The 20,309-nt window shown below is 35.4% G+C and overlaps 3 protein-coding genes across 3 annotated transcripts; 1 reads left to right on the top strand and 2 right to left on the bottom strand.

Annotated features, from left to right (window-relative positions):
• Nucleotides 1–110: 110 nt before the first annotated feature.
• Nucleotides 111–1,007, bottom strand: LOC145581438 (protein RALF-like 32). Its single transcript, XM_081638441.1, has 2 exons — nt 850–1,007; nt 111–402 (listed from the first exon to the last, which is right to left on the bottom strand). Exons 1-2 carry the CDS (start codon nt 1,005–1,007, stop codon nt 111–113), a joined length of 450 nt encoding a protein of 149 aa, XP_081494567.1.
• A 3,317-nt stretch (nt 1,008–4,324) lies between these two features.
• LOC145583380 (selenium-binding protein 1-like) lies at nt 4,325–8,903 on the bottom strand. The gene is made up of 8 exons (XM_081640622.1): nt 8,746–8,903; nt 8,475–8,647; nt 7,086–7,281; nt 6,429–6,653; nt 5,835–6,066; nt 5,631–5,738; nt 5,257–5,529; nt 4,325–4,773 (listed from the first exon to the last, which is right to left on the bottom strand). Exons 2-8 carry the CDS (start codon nt 8,641–8,643, stop codon nt 4,492–4,494), a joined length of 1,485 nt encoding a protein of 494 aa, XP_081496748.1. The 5' UTR covers nt 8,644–8,647; nt 8,746–8,903; the 3' UTR covers nt 4,325–4,491.
• Nucleotides 8,904–10,032: 1,129 nt separating this feature from the next.
• LOC145583379 (CRM-domain containing factor CFM3A, chloroplastic/mitochondrial-like) lies at nt 10,033–19,818 on the top strand. Its single transcript, XM_081640621.1, has 10 exons — nt 10,033–10,207; nt 11,157–12,151; nt 14,360–14,834; nt 14,909–15,039; nt 15,263–15,613; nt 17,125–17,281; nt 17,387–17,679; nt 19,201–19,260; nt 19,380–19,463; nt 19,545–19,818. The coding sequence occupies exons 2-10, from the start codon at nt 11,180–11,182 to the stop codon at nt 19,626–19,628; spliced, it is 2,607 nt and encodes an 868-aa protein (XP_081496747.1). The 5' UTR covers nt 10,033–10,207; nt 11,157–11,179; the 3' UTR covers nt 19,629–19,818.
• The last annotated feature ends 491 nt before the right edge of the window (nt 19,819–20,309 follow it).

Genomic DNA, 20,309 nt, shown 5'->3' with positions numbered 1-20,309 from the left:
AACGTAGTAAAAGCAAAGATGGACTGCACAACTGATAACCAATATATTTCAGAAAATTTTCTTTCTGTGATAAATACACAAGTAGCAGCAAATATGAAGCAAGTACAGAGCTAAGTGTCTGATCTACAGCGATAATACTTCGAGCAGCCTCTGTGGTACGGATTGGCTGCAGGACCAAGACATTCAGAATTGCTGGAATAAGCCTGGCCCCTAGGACCACCGCAGGCAGGTTGATTTCTGTTCAAAGCACCATACGAGATGTACTTCCTTTCTTCAAGAACCCTCCGAGCTATTTCCGACACCATCAACATCTCATTCTCTTGTTGGCATTCGCCTATTGAACCATTACACTGCAAGTATGCATCAGTATCCGTTCTGGAACCATGAACGTGGAGCGGAAGACTGATGAATATAAAAAACAAGCAGCATGTAAGTTTCCTCATTGCTTTGTATTCCATATTTCTTTTCCCTTTTGAGCTGTTTATTTATGGCCTCCCATCATTTCCTCTTAGAGAGAGCACTATATAAGTAAGTGTTGTACTCACCTTTATATTGTAAAGGTGACAAAGTGGAAAGCCAACTTTAGGCATGCACTTTGATGGACCGCACTTCACCTAATTGCTCGAATTACAAAGCATATTGGTTTTTGCACGTTTAGCAGCTCAGAATGATTAACTTTAGTCAAATTATATGATTTATAATTTTCACTAAGATATGCTTTGCATAATGGTTGCCTACCAAGGAGGGAAAACATGGTCTGCTTAATGATTGGTTTTGACTTGTGTTATATCATAAGGGCCCAAGTTTGGTAAACTAGCACCAAATCATGTCTTAGATTTGTTGATCTACATGACATAGATATGCAACAAGTTTGGAAAAATCCTTTCTATCAATCTCTTATTGATGGCTAAATGTAGAGGTGGGCCGTGCTTGAGCCTCTGGGTGGCACGGCTGATGAGTGATGAGGCCACAATAGTCGCGCTGGACCACTGAAGTCCTTTTAACATGGTTGAGAAGGGAGAATTCGGATAAAGTTCCATAAAGATCAAACTCGATTGATGAACCAATTAATTTGGGTATGTGTTGGGCATATAAAGTTTATTACAGTATCAATTATGTGTAGCTGTGTATGATTATACAACCGATTAGTCATGTCCATATTCAGGTTACTCCTTGTTTGATTTGGTTTGGAAGATTTGAATCAGGTTATCTAGTTTCAGAATTGAATACAGGTAGTTGGGTTTGACTCGGACTATTTTGGCTATGTCAGTTTACGAGTTCTAGTTAATGCAAGGTAGGAACATAGCGCGAGTTCATTTAAAGTTACCAGAGGGCAGAGGAACTGACTCGGTCCATATATGAGATAAATCACACGTCACACCATTAAACAAAACTTAAGTCTAGGACACCTTAAATTCTACTGAGAAAATGAAACAATTGTATACAACACATTGCATCAGTTCAGACTTCAGAGTCTGACACAACATAGCCTTGTTTTATTTGCTTCATGACTAGAGAAAAAGGACATGTTAAGAAATTAAACTTGAAGAGTCATCTCCTGCAATGGTACTTGCACCTATGATTATTTTCTGGATCGGGGCTTGGGTTTACCCCTGGCTGCCCTATCATATTTCAGTACTCCATAGCTGATGTACGTGGCTCGTGTGGAATAAGCAGGGATTGGAAGTTTTGTCGATTGTTCATCATCGTTGGAGTCATCATCACTGGAGCTGTCACTGGACTCATCACTTGTCCAGCTCTTCTTTCCATGATGTTGCATACTATCAGTATAGCGGTAGCCTTTCATTGTTTTGTGGTTTGTGTGTGAATTTACTCGGCTGAGAGATTGGTGTTTCTGCTATTAAGTGAGAAGATGTACTCTTAAATAAGCTAGTTGCATTCTGAATAAGAACTTAAAATATTTACAAGTTGTGGAAACACTGAATCTGAATCTATTCCCCCAACAAAGTAGGATATGTAGATATAATGTATTGATTATGGGTATCTCACAACTTTTCTAATAGCAATAAGAACATGTGATTTGATTTGAGTAAACTAAGGATCAAATGTGAACAAACTCTTGTTGATCATAGTGATAAAGCCTGCATAGAGTGACCTGTTTCTTAATTACACGAGTTTTTATAAAGAGGCATCGAAAACATGTTGTTTAGAAAACTTAAATTATGATACTTCATCCATCTACAAATTATAATTCACCACAAAATTCTGGAGAATCTATGTCTTGTACATAGGCTCAGTTAGAAATAGGTGTAACCAATGCTATATTGGGTGCATGATATGCTCATTTCATTTGCTCATTTGTGGTTACTTTTTGCTCGTTCAAATGAGTACTAAAATAGTCTTGGTGCATCCAAGGTGTAACTAGAAACAATACAATTTGTGTTCCAACATTTGTTACAAGATTTTTAGTCATGAAATCTTGCAGAGCAGATATATTATTGGTGGATGAAGGGAATTTGTCATTTGGCCTCTTTGAACAAATCCATATCCAATCCCTAAAGAAGAATCATATTCCCCTTTCGGATCTTCCCTGAAGCCTGTGTATTTGTCCTTGAGGTCGAGTAGCATAGTAGAGGCCTAATATTCTATTTAGAGTGTATCTATTTCCTCAAGTTGGGTAATCAAAAGGGTCTGAAACATTAGCCCTTTATGAATCAAATTTCAGTTAGGCAAATACCCAACTCCTCTTATTTTCCTGAACATTTTATATTTTGAAAGCATGAAATGGAGGTAAATATGAATAGGTTTTTGAGTATATTGATATGGTGTTTATTAGATCTTGTACTATAGTACTTCAGAATCCTCTGAAACATGGCTTAGTATTATTTATGACATTAGTATGCATTATCATAGAAACTAGCTAGAAAAAAAAAAAAAAAACAGCCATGAAAGAAACTGAAAATAACTATAGTCCTCATTTTTCGGCCTCCTGCAGTCCTGTAGGTAAATCAACCCCTGCACCTGTGACACTTAGAGTGGCCACGACGCCAGGTGTTTGCAGGCTGAAGAGGACCATGACTTCCCTGGGGTGACTGTTCCTGATCTCCCTTCAGAGCATTAAAACTGATGTAGTTTTTCTGCTGAGCAAACATTGTCTCTTGCTCAACTTCCGTGTGTCTGCCATTGTGGAACTGCTCGTAGTCATACTCGTTGTACTGCACCTCAGTAGAACTACTGTCATACTCTTGGTTTGTGTATGGCCTGTAGTTTTGATAGTACTCCATACCTATGATTTTGTTACGATTCTGTTTTCTTTGATTTGTATTTTAAAATGAGAAGTGATATTGTTATAATCATTCTCTTAAATAGGCATGATCCAAGCAAAAGTTTACAGAAAATTGTGGGCAGTGGTCATTGTCATAACGCACTGAATATATTCCTAGGACACTAGTAGGATGGTTGATAATGTTAAATATGTTGTCTTTCAATTTTGTGGTCAATTCAAGAAAATAACCAAGAGTTTAGGTCAACTAAGGTCATCATGTCAACATGTATAAATGATGTTGACCAAGAGTTGTTGCCATTTTAAAAAAAGAAAAAAAAAAAAAAAAACACTTCCAAATTTCCGAGTTTAGGTCATCTAGACTTAGTATCTCATCTTGTCTACATCATTGTCTTTTGTGACCCTCTACGAGAAGAAAGGCGTGGTATAAAACTGGTCACTCATGCTGTCATGCAATCTCTTATAGAATCTATAATAAGTTAATCAGGCAAAAAAATGGTTAAACCCATTTTAACATACTGTATAAACCTGTAGTTCTGCCCTGTTAAGTCACTGGTATAATACAGTTATGAAAACTGCTAGCAATAAAAATATACTTGGAAGCAATTGGCTTCTTACAGAGCTGTATTCATGGCCTTTTGTCAATTATCAGCTTTTTATTCTTTAAATTCGACAATAGGCCTATCAGTTCCTGGCAAATTTGTTCGTAATTACACCATTAATCACAGTAATCATCAAGAACTGATACTACTGGTGTCAACTCACATCCAGTGCTGGATGTGATAAGAGGATAAGATGCCAATATGCCATTCCTTAAAGGCTAAAACTCTTGTGTGCTAATAGAATTTGGTCTTTTTTCTTCTTATAATGGCGTGTAAGTTTAGTAAGCGTGTGTATGATCAACTTCTTTACGGCAAATTATATCCTACACCTGGGATCACCACATACTTGACATTGGCCACGGATATGTTTTGTTCAATTTACTGCATATTCATTTGGAGCATCATGCGCATGGTGCTCTTTAACGACGACTTTTCTCTCACAAGGAAAACATAATACATGTACATAAAATTATTACAATGGAAACATTTAAAACCAGCATTTCAATAGCTTTAACAAATAAAAATAAGTTTTAACATTAATATCTAATGTCAATCCCACATTACAACAGAACTATCTGCAGCATAATTCAGATAGTAGCTAAATTTATTCAACATGAACTCTTATTTGCTGAGCAGTTTGTCTGCTCAAACCCATATATCTGAAGTGCAGTCACCACCGGGGTATCTCATTTCATGGGCAAGGGAAGGACCATCAGGTTCCAAGCCAAAATCTACGAAGAAGTTAGGGTTTATAGCAAGGCCGCCTTTCTCAGTGTCAACGTCTATTTGCAACATGTGAGATCCTTGTTCCTTTAGTTCAGGATAGAATTGATTGTCCCATGTGCTAAAGAGGGAATTGGTCACATAAAGACGCTTCCCATCTAAACTTAACTGTATCATCTGAGGCCCGCCTCTCAGTCTCTTGCCCTGCAAAATATAGAACAGTAAGCTTTTGGTTTTAAGGCAATAAGATCTAAAGGGCTTGAAATAAAATGTCATTATAACATGAGAAGTCACAGATTTGTTCAAGGGTAGTACTCCATCAGCTTAATACAAGCTTCAGGACCTGCACAATCACAAATCTAACCTAAATCAAGCGTAGTATGTCTGCCTAAGTCACTTCAATTCATGGGAGTATGGGACTAATCCAAGTTGTTCAGATAGTTCAAGACCTTCAAGTCCTATATATCATTCTTCCCATTTTGAACAATTTTGCCTCATCAAAAGGCTCTAAATGAGATGAACAATATGAAACAGAAGCACTAAAATTTGTCAGAACTCAGAACTAATTCAAGCAATATTAAGCCAGCAGTACAAATAGGTAAGTTTAAAGACCTAAGACTCCATGGTATATTGTCTGTTGTTAGCCTGATTCAAGCATAAGGACCTAAGATTACACAAAGATATTACCTGAACTTCTGGAACATCAACCTGATAAGTTGAACCATCTTCAGCAACTGCTGTAACAGGACTTCCCTTCCGAATAAGACCTCCAACCCACACTTGGCCAGTCAAAACAGGGTTTTTGGGATCCTCAATGTTATACTGTCGAATATCACCATGAAGCCAGTTCGAGAAGTATATAAACCGGTCATCTAGGGAGATTAAAAAGTCAGTTATCAACCCAGGCATCTCAGGTAGAACCCAGTTTTGCACCTGTATTGACTTAACAGATGCTGCAACCTGAAAAGCGAAACATGCAGACCTGTTTAGCTGAAGGAACTGTAAAATAAAACAGAGAGAAGTCAAAGGTCTGCAATTAGGCGGGAAACATGTATGCATACCTCATGGCTCCAAGATCCATCCGGGTTCTTGAAAAATCGAATCATATTACTTGATAATGCACTCCCAACAAAACCAGTATCTTTAGAAGGGTCGTGAAGGAACCGTATCTGTATATTTACAGGACACACATAAGCAAAGAAGCACTCCATTAATTCAACAAGAATTTCACAATACTTTTTTCTTCTTCTCAAGTCTCAACCCACCTCCAAGGGTAGAAGTCCAGTATTGCCGAGGTCCAATGTCTGTTTCAATTCACCGTCAGGCCAGCTATATACAAATAGGTGTCTTCCATATAGGCCCTCAGACACGTGCTGAGGGTTAAAACCTTTAGAAAAAGCCAAAGGGGCTCCCCATGATGAGCTTATCATTGTCTTATGCCGGGGTTGGTACCAGAAATCATAGCCAAAGGTTGGACTATGCCCTGGCTTTTCCCACCTACAATAATGAAAATCCATCAAGGAGAAGATTTAAGCAACTAAAATTTACTCAAGATAATCTGCCAGAGCAAACAAACAATTAATATTAAAACCAGGGTAAGTGCCCCAACATCAGACTCGACATAATTGCAAAAGTTTGCATGAATGGAGTATCTATAACCATGATTGATTGTCAAGTATACCACTGACCTATACCAATATTTAGGTGTAATGAAGAGACCAAGTTAGCAAGTGCATAAAACAGAAGTAACATAAAGTACTAGAAGTCATTATGATGACCGTGTATGATGGAATATGGTATTGAAAGCTACATAGGTGCATCATGCAGTAGCAGAGAATAAAATAGCAATTTCGTTTTACCTTCCTTTTACATTAAATTCATTGTCAAGTAGGAGAAACCCATTTCCATCAGCTTTCCCATCGCCGCCACCAAGGCATGAGATTAGGATGTCACCAGAGGCAAGGCAATGAGAAGTGTGGGGGTAAGCTAATCCAGTCTTCGCCAAGATATCTTCAGGCTCAACAGCTTTGTGCAGTGAGGGAGCCTTTGGATTCTTTGTATCTACAATGTAAACTCTTCCTGATCTGTAATAACAAAGCAAGAGATGAAGAGAGATCTCATCAAACAAGCCAACATTTTATAGTTAAATCTGATTAACCCATATGCGCCCTTCACTTGAAAATTTAGATCAAATGTTACTTTAGCACAAGAGTCAATCTTCTTAACCGATTTACATAATCAGACCATCAGTATCCGAAACTTCAATACATGAAGTAAAAAATCAATCACGGAGAGTAACATTATTAGCACAAGTACATGACATCAATATTACTAAGGAGGCTCTTGTCCAGCAAATCCACTGGATAAAACAGAAGGTAGCATCGATTATTCTGACAGATGGTTACATAATACTATAATAGCTTCTGATATTTTGAATGGTGGCTATAATACCAAAAGCTAGATTTTCCAATTGACAACATGATGAAATTGAGGAATATATGAGTAACAAGCCTTACATTAAAGAGGGAAGCACGAGAAAACGTCTGTCAGCGGATGAGTCTCCATGGCAAGAGCTGCAGGAATTCCACCCTGAATGATGCAACTCATCCCCCAAATGAGGAACAAACAATCGATGGATAACTTTTGAATAAGTAGGAGAGTTAGGATTCACATCAACTGTGGCTAGGTAGTCAGGCTTCTCTCTCCCAGTTCCTGCAGATACCAGGACATGTTACAAGACCAAATTGGATTCTACACAAAATAAAGCAGCAAATGAACTCACATTCAGGAAATAGTTATAGAAATTTGTGACATTGCCTAATCTCTACACTTAGCAAGGACTTTATTTTAGCATGAAATTCACATTTCATAATTGAAGCAGATTGCTAATTTGGCTAATCAATTACACAATAAAAAAAAATCTTCATAGCTGATAGCTGTAATTCCCCACTTAATAAGAGCAAGTCTTAGGTGATAATGTGAGACTATCTCGTACAAGATTTTCATCATAATAAGTCATCAAAGGATCTTGATTTGTTAATCCTAAGGTTTACCAATTTGTTTATACTTGTTCACCTTGTCCATCTTTGAGACACAATCATCAGAAAATGGCCCTGATGAGTGTCATTTCCAACACTATTTATATCTATGTTCCTTAGATCTTAGGTTATTGAGGCGTTTTGGAAGATAAAATGATGAACCAAATTAAAATTTCACAATTGTCATCAAAACCCATCTCATAGACAACACTAAAATTCAAACACTCCCCTGTATTGTATTCATACAACAATTCAGTTTACTAATTCCCAGCCTTTAATCAATCATTAACATTCACAAATAGCAAAAATAAAATCCCTTTTTTTCATAACATGCAAAAAAAGGGATTTAAATTATCTAAAAAAATAGGCACCAAATTAAAATTTCACAATGCAAACATTAAAAATTCACAATTCCCATCAAAACACATCTCAGAGACACACTAAAATTCAAACACTCCCCTGCATCAAATTCATACATCAATTGCTTTCCAAAAAAAAAAAAAAAAAAAACCTTCATACATTAATTCAGTTCATCATTTCCCAACCTTAATCAATCATCACCACTCACCAAAAAAAAAAAAATCCCTTTTTTTTCTGTTGCATGCAAAATAAGAACTTCAAAATATCTATCAACAAAAATGATTGCATGATTATCTTTGAAGTAAAAAATTTCATGATTATCTATAAACAGTAAAGATTGAATTTTTTGAAAATAAGAACTTCAATATATCAATCAACAAAAATGATTGCATGATTATCAATGAAGTATAGGATTGCACGATTATCTAAGAATTAAAGGTAAAAAAGCAGACTAATAAACAGTAAAGATTGAATCTTTTTTGGGTTTTTTGGGTGCAAGGGTTTTACCAGTATATACACAAGTAACATAAAGCAGAGATTCTTTGGGCCCAGCCATGGCTTCCAAAGGACTAGCATAACCTGGGCCTTTGCCATGGCAGCAAGCTTTTCCCCCATTACTATCCACCTTCTTCTCTAATTCTCCATGCATAATCACTTCTACATCAACACCAGCCATTTTTCTGCAAAATTCACCCAAAACAAAGATTGATTAGAAAAGAAAAAAACTGGGAAATTGACAATTTTCAATCTAAAAATCAAAAGAACAAAAAAAACCCACCAAGAAAAGATGATTAATTTGATTAGAAGAGTAAGTAAATGTCTTTGATTTTATCGGATCACTGAAATAACATGGGAGTATAAATACAAAAAAGAACTGGGGTTTGTTGTATATAATGCCAAAGTGTGTCCAAATACAGTGACACAATAAATTATAAAATTCTGTACCAGGTTCATGGGAATTTATGGTAACCATTTAATATTAATGGACTTTTCTAAATTTTAGTGATGAGATTTAATTTGCCTAATTTAGCATTATCTTGATAGATACATATTGATCTTCACTGGCCTTGTCTTGATTAGTCTAAGATTTTAGTATCATTTTTAGTTTATTAGTATTTTAATTAATTTTGGCTCCCATGTCATGATGAGTTGGGTTGTCAGATTGGATAATCTCTATTCAAGATAGACCAATGTGGATATTTTTCTTACAGCCAATAAAGAACATGCATGAACTATTTTTCAGCTTATAATAAAGTATGAGAATGGATTATCGAATTTATCTTACATCCGTATATTATATTGATCGTGTGCAAATGGTGCTTTCTATGCAGCTGATTCTAGTTGTAAATTTATTTGAATTTGAAATAATCTCGATTACATAAAACAAGAAGTGAAAAAAAGTTGTACAAAATTGATTTAAATAGGTTATTTTAATTTTTTAAACAAAAGTGGATGTTAATAAACATCTAAAACTTAAATTTTAGGGTGAAATTTAATACTTGAGATTAAACCTCGTTTATATTATTAGACTCACCACAAATTCTTGATTAAGATAAATTTTCATCAAGTTATTGTAAGACAGATTAGAGATACCTTAAAAGTTACGAGTATTAAAGTTATCCTTATATGCTACAAAAATTACCATTTTCATAACATAAATTTTACCCTTAAAAACACTAATAATAGAGTATTAGATTAATCATATTAGCCTTCATAGCATGTATTCATTAGTTTTTACACATTAAAATACAATCAAACTCATTGAAATTTTTCATAAAAAGTGTTAAAATTTACCCTAAAATTGACGATTTTTCAATAAAATTAAGGTAATCATGTCTTATACTTTGTACAAAATTATTTACTCACAACTATCTCCATACCACAAGAAAAAAAAATGTAAATTATTATTAAACAAATATAGAATACATTTTTCTTTACTTTTTATTTTTAGCACAATTAATTCATTTGTTAAAAATTAAAAAAAAAAAAAAATAACTCTTCTAACTTCTTTTTTTTTTTAAAAAAAAAAATCTTAATGAAATCAGCTCACACAGTGACACAGCAATTCGCAATTACCTTCAAAAAAAAAAAAAAAAAAACAGTTGTTCTACTTCCCAGAACATCATCTCATCCGCTTACAGTCAAATCCACCATTTCTGTTGAATTTCTTCTGCAATTTTTGCCATTTCTTGTTCCTCCAAAGTGGGGTTAGCCCCATTGAGCTCATTCTCTTCAGTAAGGTATTTTTCTTTCTCTCGTTTATCCTTTTCAATGTTTATTAATTTAAGCTTTTCTTGGTTAATTTATCTGAATTATATCATTATTTGTGTTGTTTCTATCTGTAATTAAAGAGTTTAAATTCAATATGACCCATAATTTGTATGTAAATCATGTAATTCCTTTTGGGGTTTTTGGTTTTTAATGTTTTTATCTGTATTTTAATTGTATTTAACAACTAAGTAGTGTTGCAGTACTATGTAATGGACTTTGGGAAACAATTGCGGGTTTAATCTGCACCCGTTTTTTTTATTCCAATTGTTATTAGGAAGCATTTCAGTTTTTCATAATTTGAGTTCATTGTTATGTTGTTTTTATCCTTTTGATAAAGTCAAGAACCAATTTTGGTCCAATATTGTTGAGGTTTTTGATTGATATTAGGTTTTTAAGGTCTAGTGAGAGTGAAAAAAAGGAAGGACACCGAAGCCGTGTATTGATAGATACCTTGAGAAGCTATTCCTTCATCTTTATTACATTGTAATTTTGTATATATATGTTTGAATTAAGCTATTCCTCCATGTTTGATTTTTTGTTTGTAATTTTTCCATGATAGATTACATGGGAGTCATGATCATATTTTGAGTGTATTAAAAGTTAGAATTTATTGATGGCAAACTATATATATATATATTTTTGCGAATCACAATGGTTTAGAAAATACTTTGTATTGAGTTGGTGAACTAAGCTTCCTATATACCTTAAACCTAAGGCCCTAAATTTCTGAACATTTCATCAACATGGCATTCTTGTTGCTCTAGGTGATTAATTTGGTTACATTAACTTTTATTTTATTCCTTTTTATAGTGTTTCACAATTATCATGATTGGTGTCAAAGAGTCAAAGATGAATTAAGTTTTAATTTTGTATATTAGCATTTTTGTATTTCTATTGACCTTTTATTAAATTTGCTAGATTGTTTCTGCGCTCAAGATAGGATGTCTGTGGTTCAGAGTTGTCACCTCTGCTCTACAAGTTTTATTGACTCGTTCCAGAGCTCGTTCTCCAAGTTTCAAAACGTTCCTATGCCACTACTTAGGTACAATTACTCTAGTACTTTTGGTAGACACAGTTATTACTCAACTCAGAATTTTATTCGGTCATGTTCAATCAATGAGCAGGACTTACCAAAGAAATCGAGTTTTCTGCTTAGAAAATATGAAAATCAGGGATCCCCTAGTCAAACATCCTTTTCCAGGTCAAATAAAACTGATGAGAATTCCAGCCAAACATCATTTTCTCAGTCAAATAGTGATGAAAAATCATCAAGTGCTTGGTTAGAGAAGTGGAAGGAAACCCGCCAAAGAAATTCTCCCAAATCACCCCAACTTGCATTGAACTATAGAAGCAGAGATAATATGTTGAATTCGTTTAGTTCTAGTAGTGACTCATCTAGTACCCATGCCACCGGTGGTAGTACTATGGACAGGATAGTAAAAAAATTGAAACAGTTTGGCTATATGGATGATGCCAATGGAAATGATGATAACCAAGAAAGGATGATTGAGAAAGGGTCAGTTGAGGATATATTCTATGTAGAAGAAGGAATGCTCCCTAATACACATGGTGGGTTTTCTGAGAATTTCTCATTAGGGATAGAGCAAGGTTTTGACAATGAGGACGATGTACGATTTCCATGGGAGAAACCTGCTGCAAAACCTGAGGAAGCTAATTCAGTCATAAAGAGAAGCAGGACTTATATGGCTGAGCTTACTCTACCAGAGTCTGAGAGAAGGAGGTTAATGCAATTGACTTTAAACACGAAGCAAAAAGTGAAGATAGGTGGTGGAGGCGTTACACAAGCAGTGGTTGATCGAATACATGAGAAGTGGAAATCCGCAGAAATAGTGAGATTGAAAGTAGAGGGCCCTCCTGCACTAAATATGAAACGTATGCATGAGATTCTTGAGGTTTGCATCTTATGATTTTTATCTCTTTTACTTTTACTGGTATTTATTGCCTTGGAACTTAATTTTGGTTGCTGTCTCTCTGCTTAGCTGAATGTTGTCAAAATCAAACATAATATATATGAAGTAAGTGCTAAACTGCCCTTTTTAGTATCTTTGTGGTGATAGATTGTTGTGCCTATTTTGGGGACCTTTAGACCATTATGTGGAAAATGATGAGACACAAAAGAGGCACTGCCATGAGGCTACACTTTCACTTGGTCATGATTTTTCCCTCATAAATCTATGTATTGCACCAGAATAACCATCAGTACTTGAGATGTAAACACATTTATACTTGATTGCAGAAGGTTCATTACTGGAAATCTTTGAAATGGTCATAATTTTCATCTACTTGTCTAAGCATTTGTCAGTGTATACCTCGGGTGTAATAACCAATTAATCATATCCTTGTTTAAATGTTTTTCTTATAGATTGTTTGAGATACTCCACATTCTTAAAAATCAAGATAGTCCATACATAGGTATACCGTATACATTATCATCTGTTTTAGTGTTTCATTTGTCAGTTTGCAAATATATTGAATATCTTAGTAAATGTTGCTGTGCTGAATAAGCATTATAGGACTTAAAATCACTATAAGACAAATCTTTGGTAAGGTTTTACTTGCCAACTCTTAGTCATTTCTGAAGAGAAACAATTTAGTTTCATATCATATGCCGATGTGTAAATAGCTCAAGAGTCTTCACAAATGATCTCGTGGTTGAATGAACATGAAGCATATAATTTAAAGAAATAGAAGTCCTATAAAATTCCCGTACAAAGTATTTTGTTTATGGTACAGATTTTACATGTCAACTCCCATGAACTCAATAAGTTATTAACTCACTTATCAAGTTATCATCTACATAGTCACTGAACTTCATTGAAATTTAATGACTATTTAAGTGATAGTGTGATACTTGGTTAGTAATCAGTTATCATTGGAATAAGTAAAAACAAATTGTCAATGTATCAAGTTAGCCTTATAACCCCCCCCCCCCCCCCTCCCCCTCTTACTAGTATCCACTATATGGCCACTGATAATTGATACTTGAGCCTGTTGTGAAGGAGATGAAAATTCAGTTACTTTTGATTAAAATTACCTTTTCAATTCAACCATCCTTACCCTTATTCTGGCAATCACTTCAATTTAATGTTTGAAAAAATGAAGTAAATCTCACAGATACCCTATAGATCTCATGGGGTGAAGGGGACAGTTAAACTCTATCAGTGATTTCTGTTCTTACAGACTATATTCTTCCAAATTTATATCAAGAGTTCAAGACCTTCTTATAGTACAGGATTCATGTTATAACAGCAATATATGTGAAACCTACTAACCTAGTCACTAGTTTAAATTACAATTAAAAGAGAAAGAGAAATAGTATGAAAAGCTGATAGGGTGGACAGATCAGGGATGTTGGCTCATTCCAGCGATGTCACTACTTTTGTGCTCATGCTTAGCTTGTCCTGAAACTTGTTGAGTTGTGGTCAATGTATAAAAAAGCTCAAGGCGCGCTGAGGCGATAAGGTATATGCAGCGCCTTAGGCACGCCGCGTTGAACTGAGGCGCACTATATAAATAATTGAAAAAAATTGGCAGAATTATGCTTCAGGTGCGCCTCGGGCGCCTCAGGTGCACCTTATCAAAATCTCCTCGCCCAGACCAAAAAAAGCGCTTACCTCCTATCGCCTTGCGCCTCAGTGCCTAGGCGCGCTTTTTCAAACACTGCTTGTGGTGCATGTTTATGATCACAAGAGGCTGTTGTTTGTAGTCCTTCAATATGAGAGTAAAACATCCAAGATTCTGTTTGGCATGACTCATGTCTACAAGCACAAACCTCTTTATCCTTTGTAAGTCTGGAGCACCCAAGATTTCTCCTTAGCTATTAAAACTTTCTCCCTTCCTATTAGCTCTTCTTATTTGCTGAACCTGTAGAGCTATGAAAGAAAGTTTATTTACTTCCATGAGACTGGAAATTTATGTTGATTGTTCATTACTATCTAAATACATTAAGTGTAGTGTCTTATCTCTTCTTATATAAAATGGTGTGACTTCTTATTTGGGTTCTCATGTCATTGCATTTTTGTTGAACTTCTTGTATATATGGCTTGTAACCTTTTAGTTTCCTGTACGTTTATTGGCATTGTTCTTCATTTTCAATCCAGAGGAAAACTGGTGGTCTTGTTATTTGGAGGTCAGGGACATCTGTATCTCTATATCGAGGAGTGAGCTATGAAGTCTCTGGGCGCACATCTAAGAACCATGGAACTCAGGTTTCTGGCCGATTGTTGCTTGATCAAAATCTTACAAAACCTTCACAAGATGATTCTTATGACAGTAAACGTTCTCCTGAAGAGGGCCTCCACAGAAATGATGTTGATAAAAAAGATTCTGAATCTTTAACTAATATGAAGTACGAGGACGAAATAGACAAGTTGTTATCTGACCTTGGGCCTAGATATGCGGACTGGCCAGGTGATAACCTATTGCCTGTTGATGCTGATTTGCTCCCTAATGTAGTTCCTGGCTACCAGCCACCATTTAGATTGCTCCCGTATGGATTCAGACGTACTCTTGGAGTGAAAGAGTCTACATCGTTAAGAAGGATTGCTAGAACACTTCCCCCTCATTTTGCTTTAGGTATGCTAGCTCTTCTACTTACTTTCTTGAAGCTTCTTAGATTTTTGCTAACTGTGTATTGAGGTTGTCTTCAGGCAGAAGTAGGCAACTGGAAGGTTTGGCAGCCGCCATTGTTAAGTTATGGGAAAGAAGTTCCATTGCAAAGGTAGCGCTGAAGCGTGGTGTTCAGCTTACTACAAGTGAGAAAATGGCTGAGGAGATCAAGGTAAGCTAATGGATGTTGATTGCTGTGCTCTATTTCTTATTATTTAAAATTATTAATTTCACTGCATAAAATATTGTTGATAAGCAATTCCTCTTGATCTAAATTGGAGTCTCTCCAGGATTATTGAATCAATGTCATTAATAGTTCAGCAGTTTGATATTGTCCCAAGCGCTGTCCAATTTTACCAAGCTGTTGTTTTACATTGTCTTAAAATATATTGCAGAGGTTGACCGGGGGAGTAATGCTTTCCAGAAACAAGGATTTCATGGTTTTTTACAGGGGCAAGGACTTTTTATCATCAGATGTCACTGAAGCTTTACTAGAAAGGGAGAAATTGGCGAAGGACCTTCAGGATGAAGAGGAACTGGCACGAACAAGAGCCTCAGGCTCATTTATACCTTCTGTTGGAACTGGAGAACATTATGGAGCTGCTGGTACACTCTCTGAAACTTTGGATGCTAATACTAAGTGGGGGAAGAGACTTGATGATCACGAGGCAGAAAAGGTGCTGAGACAAGCAGAAGTAATGAGGCATGCCAAACTTGTCAGGAAGCTAGAAGGGAAGCTTGCTTTTGTAAGTTCCTAAACTTTCTTTTGATGTGGTGGAAGAGAAAGGCAATAACTTCAAGTGACTTTTCTTTCTCTTCCGCTCTTGTTAGTGACACACTCTTTCATGCAAGGGTGCATGTGCCGTGCCTACACTATTAGTTTTCTTTCTTATAAAGAAGATCAATCTCCCTTGAAGAATAAAATAATTAAGAGTTCAAGAGTGATCAAGTAGCCCTTTCGGGCTTTCAGATTCAATCAAATACCAAAGAATTAGAGAATATTATTTAGGGAAGTACTATATGAGACACATCAAACAGACTCATGGGGTGTTTTGCTCCTTTAGAAGTACTTAGCGGTTGAAAATTCTTCCTTGTGGGAGGAAGCGTTGTCCACAACTAAAGAAATGAATCTGGAAATAGTTCTATAAGAATTTTTTACATGATGTATTTTTTTCCTACTTGATTATAGTATAAAGTCTATCAACAATTATTTAAATTTTTTTCAGGCTCTCATGTAAAGATTTCATGCATCTAATACAAATGTCACATATAGAGTAGTTAAAATGCCACAGTAATAGACTTTTAATACAATAACATGTCTTTTTGCACACCATATATCACCTACATTTTATACAATCAACCAGGGTTTTCAGGCTTTTGAATAGAAATATCCTTCATGTAATATGCCTTTGTTTAGTACGATTGTTGCTTTATACCTCAGAGATGTTTCTGAAAGTACAAGCAGAATCCCACAACATGCACCTAAGTGAAGATTTTATGAATATGCATAAGCTTCTACTCACTACCAAGATGCATTTCAAATGTTGCTGATACACCTCAACCATAGCCAATCTGATTTCTTCTCTTCTCTAAGCTTTCCAGCTGGTTTCTTCTCAAAACATTCTAGAAATGGGGTATAAACCCTGCTCAAGTTTTGAATGACAAAACAGATTTAATTAAATCCTTTATAATTAATGAAATTATGCTGAATATAATAGTTTAGGAGCCTCGTGTGGGTTAGGATCCACAGAGAGGTTTGTTGCATAGAATGTTTTGCTCCCAAAGGAAGTGAAGTGGAATTTTTGTCCCTGTTTTTTAGGGGGGGGGGGGGGGGGGGGGTTGCTCTCTGCTGGTCCTACCCATCTTTTTTGTCTGAAAAATAATAAATTAACAATAGAGAAGTAAAGTGTGTTTAAAGGTATTAGAAGGAGAGTCTTCATATTCTTCAATCTAAGGAAGCAAGGAATCAATAGGGAATATTGTATATGTTTGATTGAGATATAATTGGGCATTTGGATAGTTGAGGTCGATAAAGAATGTTTCATGCATAGTGTAATTATTCCTGATGCCTGAGAATTTTTTTCTTTTGAATGTGTCCTCACCCAGTTGTATCTCTGTAAGTTATTAATGAATTTTTTTTTTACTCGCTAACTCACATTTCATTTCATGACCATGTTCTTTGGTCGGAACAATATCTTACATGTAGTGTATAATTGTGCGTGCTTCCATGACATCAAGCTCTTAAATTTTCTGCTAGGCTGAACGGAAGCTGATGAAAGCTGAAAAAACTTTGTCAAAAGTGGAGGAATTCTTGAAACCAACAGATCAACAGATGGATTCTGGGAGTATTACTGATGAAGAGAGATTTATGTTTAGAAAGCTTGGTTTGAGAATGAAAGCGTTTTTACTTCTTGGTATGACAAATTACTGAACTTTGTACATTCTTGATCTTGAGATTTTTTTTATTTTTTTTATCTAGAGATATTAACTGATACAGCTTTGTAAATTTACTGTTTCAGGTAGGCGTGGAGTTTTTGATGGTACAGTTGAGAACATGCATTTGCATTGGAAATACCGTGAGCTAGTTAAGATCATTTTGAAGGCAAAGAATTTTGAAGAAGTTAAAAACATTGCTTTAGCACTTGAAGCTGAGAGTGGGGGCATCTTGGTTTCAGTTGACAAAGTCTCCAAAGGCTATGCTATCATAGTATTCCGAGGAAAAGAGTATAAGCGTCCTCCTACATTGAGGCCGAAGAACCTCTTGACTAAGAGGAAGGCTTTAGCACGTTCTATTGAGCTGCAAAGGCGTGAGGTATTTTTCTGCAATAAGTTACTTATTAGAGGTTGGAGCTAGTGATGTCACTTGAAATTTTTACTGGTTGGAATTTGGAACTAGTAGCTCCACGCTTTTGGATTCTGATGACTAGTGCCAAGTTTAGATTTGTGTGATTTTACATACTTCCTCCGTTCTTTTTTAGTTGACAGATTTTGACGTTTGACACTATTCACAGTCTCTACTTTGACTTGCTTTCATGATTTAGCTAAGAAAATACATAGTCGTTTGGGATCTTTTTAGTTTCTTATCAATATATATTTTCAACGTATATACTTTTTAATTGAAGATATTAGCAATTGAACTTTTGCATTAGAAAATTTGATAAAAGTAATGTGTAAACTTAATAAGAACAGAGAAATTATTTAAATTATTTTCTAACTGATAGTACTAAATAGAATGGAGATGTGGTTATATGGAATGTCTCATTTAATTCCTTTAAAGAAGCCTAATTAGAGGACCTGGATCTCAATATATTCTTATTGGTAGTTAATATTTCTTTGACTCGTGAAGTAGCAGTTGTACATTTACTAGCTGAGTAGGTGACTTTCTGAAGGTTCGAGGTTGTTATACTACAATAATATGTGTGTTCAATTGCTCAAAGAGGTCAACCTTGCAGGTCTTGTGTGGGATTATTTACTTTATAACTGGCTCAGCTGGCCTGGCTTGGTCTAGTCTGGAGTCAATCCTTGGACAACTAGGTTAGACAGGCCTGACTCTGTAACTGAGTTGGCCCAGGACTAGACTAACCCAGCTCGGCCTGTGGCTAGATATAGTATGATGTTATCTTCTTCCATTGTACTCATTTTTTGTACTTCTGCAAGACCCATCCTTTTCTCCGTTCCCCGTTTCTAATATCCTGTTCAATAAGCTATACAAGCACATGATTGCATGTTAACAGTTTGTACCTTTTTCTTTTACCAACTTATTATCTATACTCCAGCTAGTAAATACGGAGTATTTAAACTTGTTTCAAATTTTGTAAATCTTTAACCAAAAGCCTGTATCCTTTGTATGGATTCTCAGTCTTATATTTGCAAAAGATGGGTTGACTCTTAGTTCTCTGCCATAGGATCCTTGTCATTGAGTGCGGGTAACATAGGTCCCTGCTGCAGCAATCTAAAAATGCTATTGTGACGCCATTTTTTTTGCACAATTTTGAGAAACTGGGTTTGAGATTCTGATATTTATTTGTAAAACTGCGTTTGCCTGGCATTTTTGTGCAGTGATTGTGCTTCAAATAACGATAAAGAAAATAAGAAAAAAAAAATGAGATTTTTATATTAATTTTTTTTTTTGTAATTTAAATTTAACTGCTTGAATTCTTTTCTATTTTCTCTCATGTCATTTCATAAGATTATTTTTTCTGGGGAGAGTCGTCTTCATCATAGTACCTTTTTTTTTTTTTTTTTGGAGGAAGGGCGTCTTCATCAGATTACCTTTTGTCTGTCAATACTTAGTCTTTTATAATTAATCCATTACCATTACTGTTACATACAGGCTCTTTTGAAGCATATTGCACAGTTGCGGCGGAATGCAGAGAAACTGAAATCTGAAATCGTAAGGCTTTTTAAGCAATTACTCCGTATTATATTCTATATTACAGCTTGTATGAACTGTTCCACATATTTCATGTTTGTCTACTCCTAACTGGACTTCCCTTGACTAAACTATATTAGGAACACATGAATGTCATGGATGAGGAACACCAAAAAGAAGAGTTTTATGATAGATTAGATGCTGCGTATTCCACAGAAGATGAGGTCAAATCCTAGTATTTCTCATTTTCTTGTTCTTTAGATGTTAGTTCATCTTTCTTTTAACTGACTGGTATTCTGTAGCAGGAAGAAGATGAAGCATACCTAACAACCTACAGCGATGAAGGTGATGAGGATGAAATTGAGAGCTCTGATAGTCTCACTCTGTAAATACGAATATCAGTTTCAGAACAATAAAGCAGCAACATTGCAACAAGTATTCGAGATTTTAGCTTAAATAGTTAGTTAATACATAGTTTGATAAGATGTATAAATTCAGCTTTGTAATTACGAAGTACAGTATTGTAATATTACATTCATTTTTGAGTAATAACATCATGCATCACTTTCTCTCTCCTCCTCCTCTCCCCATCTCATCAATTTCTTCTGAAACAACTCCTCCCTCAGTCTAAGTTATTTTAATGGCTTCCTACCATTTTTTCACACCATGAACGCCCAAATTAACATGGTATCAGAGCGGACGATCCTAGGTTCCTAGCTCCATAATTCCGCACAATTTTCAGCTGAACGTGAATCTCCAATTCTTATTTTCCCCAAAATTTTCTGTTCGAATTTTTCAGTCAAATCAAGTTTGCAATTAAGCAATAGGAGCTTCAATTCGTCCTATTGTCCTCTATTTTCAATTGACAAATTTTTTTGATTCTTGAATTTTACCCAAATTTCTAGGGTTCTTCCAATTTTTCACTCTTTATTGTTCGAATTTGAACAATTAGCCACAAGTTGTAAGAGGGATGCTTGTTCGACCTTCTGTATTTGTGAAATTTCGACCAATTTCTGGCAAATTTGATCAGTTTTTGGTGGTTTTATGGATGTTTCATTCCCGAAGCTTTT

The sequence above is a fragment of the Chenopodium album genome, chromosome 15 (assembly GCF_948465745.1).
Source record: "Chenopodium album chromosome 15, dcCheAlbu1.1, whole genome shotgun sequence".
Classification (NCBI taxonomy): domain Eukaryota; kingdom Viridiplantae; phylum Streptophyta; class Magnoliopsida; order Caryophyllales; family Amaranthaceae; genus Chenopodium; species Chenopodium album.
This window is presented reverse-complemented; position numbering and strand designations above follow the sequence as displayed.

Bases quoted from the DNA above. Each gene is read 5' to 3' on its own strand.
- LOC145581438 (XM_081638441.1), bottom strand. From the start codon at position 1,007: ATGTTAAAAGGACTTCAGTGGTCCAGCGCGACTATTGTGGCCTCATCA. The intron at 403-849 runs GTAGATCAACAA...TATATTCATCAG, and splicing joins TTGTTGCATATCTATGTCAT to TCTTCCGCTCCACGTTCATG.
- LOC145583380 (XM_081640622.1), bottom strand. From the start codon at position 8,643: ATGGCTGGTGTTGATGTAGAAGTGATTATGCATGGAGAATTAGAGAAG. The intron at 7,282-8,474 runs GTAAAACCCTTG...TGGTATCTGCAG, and splicing joins TGTTACTTGTGTATATACTG to GAACTGGGAGAGAGAAGCCT. The intron at 4,774-5,256 runs GTAATATCTTTG...TATATTTTGCAG, and splicing joins TTGATGTTCCAGAAGTTCAG to GGCAAGAGACTGAGAGGCGG.
- LOC145583379 (XM_081640621.1), top strand. From the start codon at position 11,180: ATGTCTGTGGTTCAGAGTTGTCACCTCTGCTCTACAAGTTTTATTGAC. The intron at 12,152-14,359 runs GTTTGCATCTTA...TTTTCAATCCAG, and splicing joins GTATGCATGAGATTCTTGAG to AGGAAAACTGGTGGTCTTGT. The intron at 17,680-19,200 runs GTATTTTTCTGC...TGTTACATACAG, and splicing joins TTGAGCTGCAAAGGCGTGAG to GCTCTTTTGAAGCATATTGC.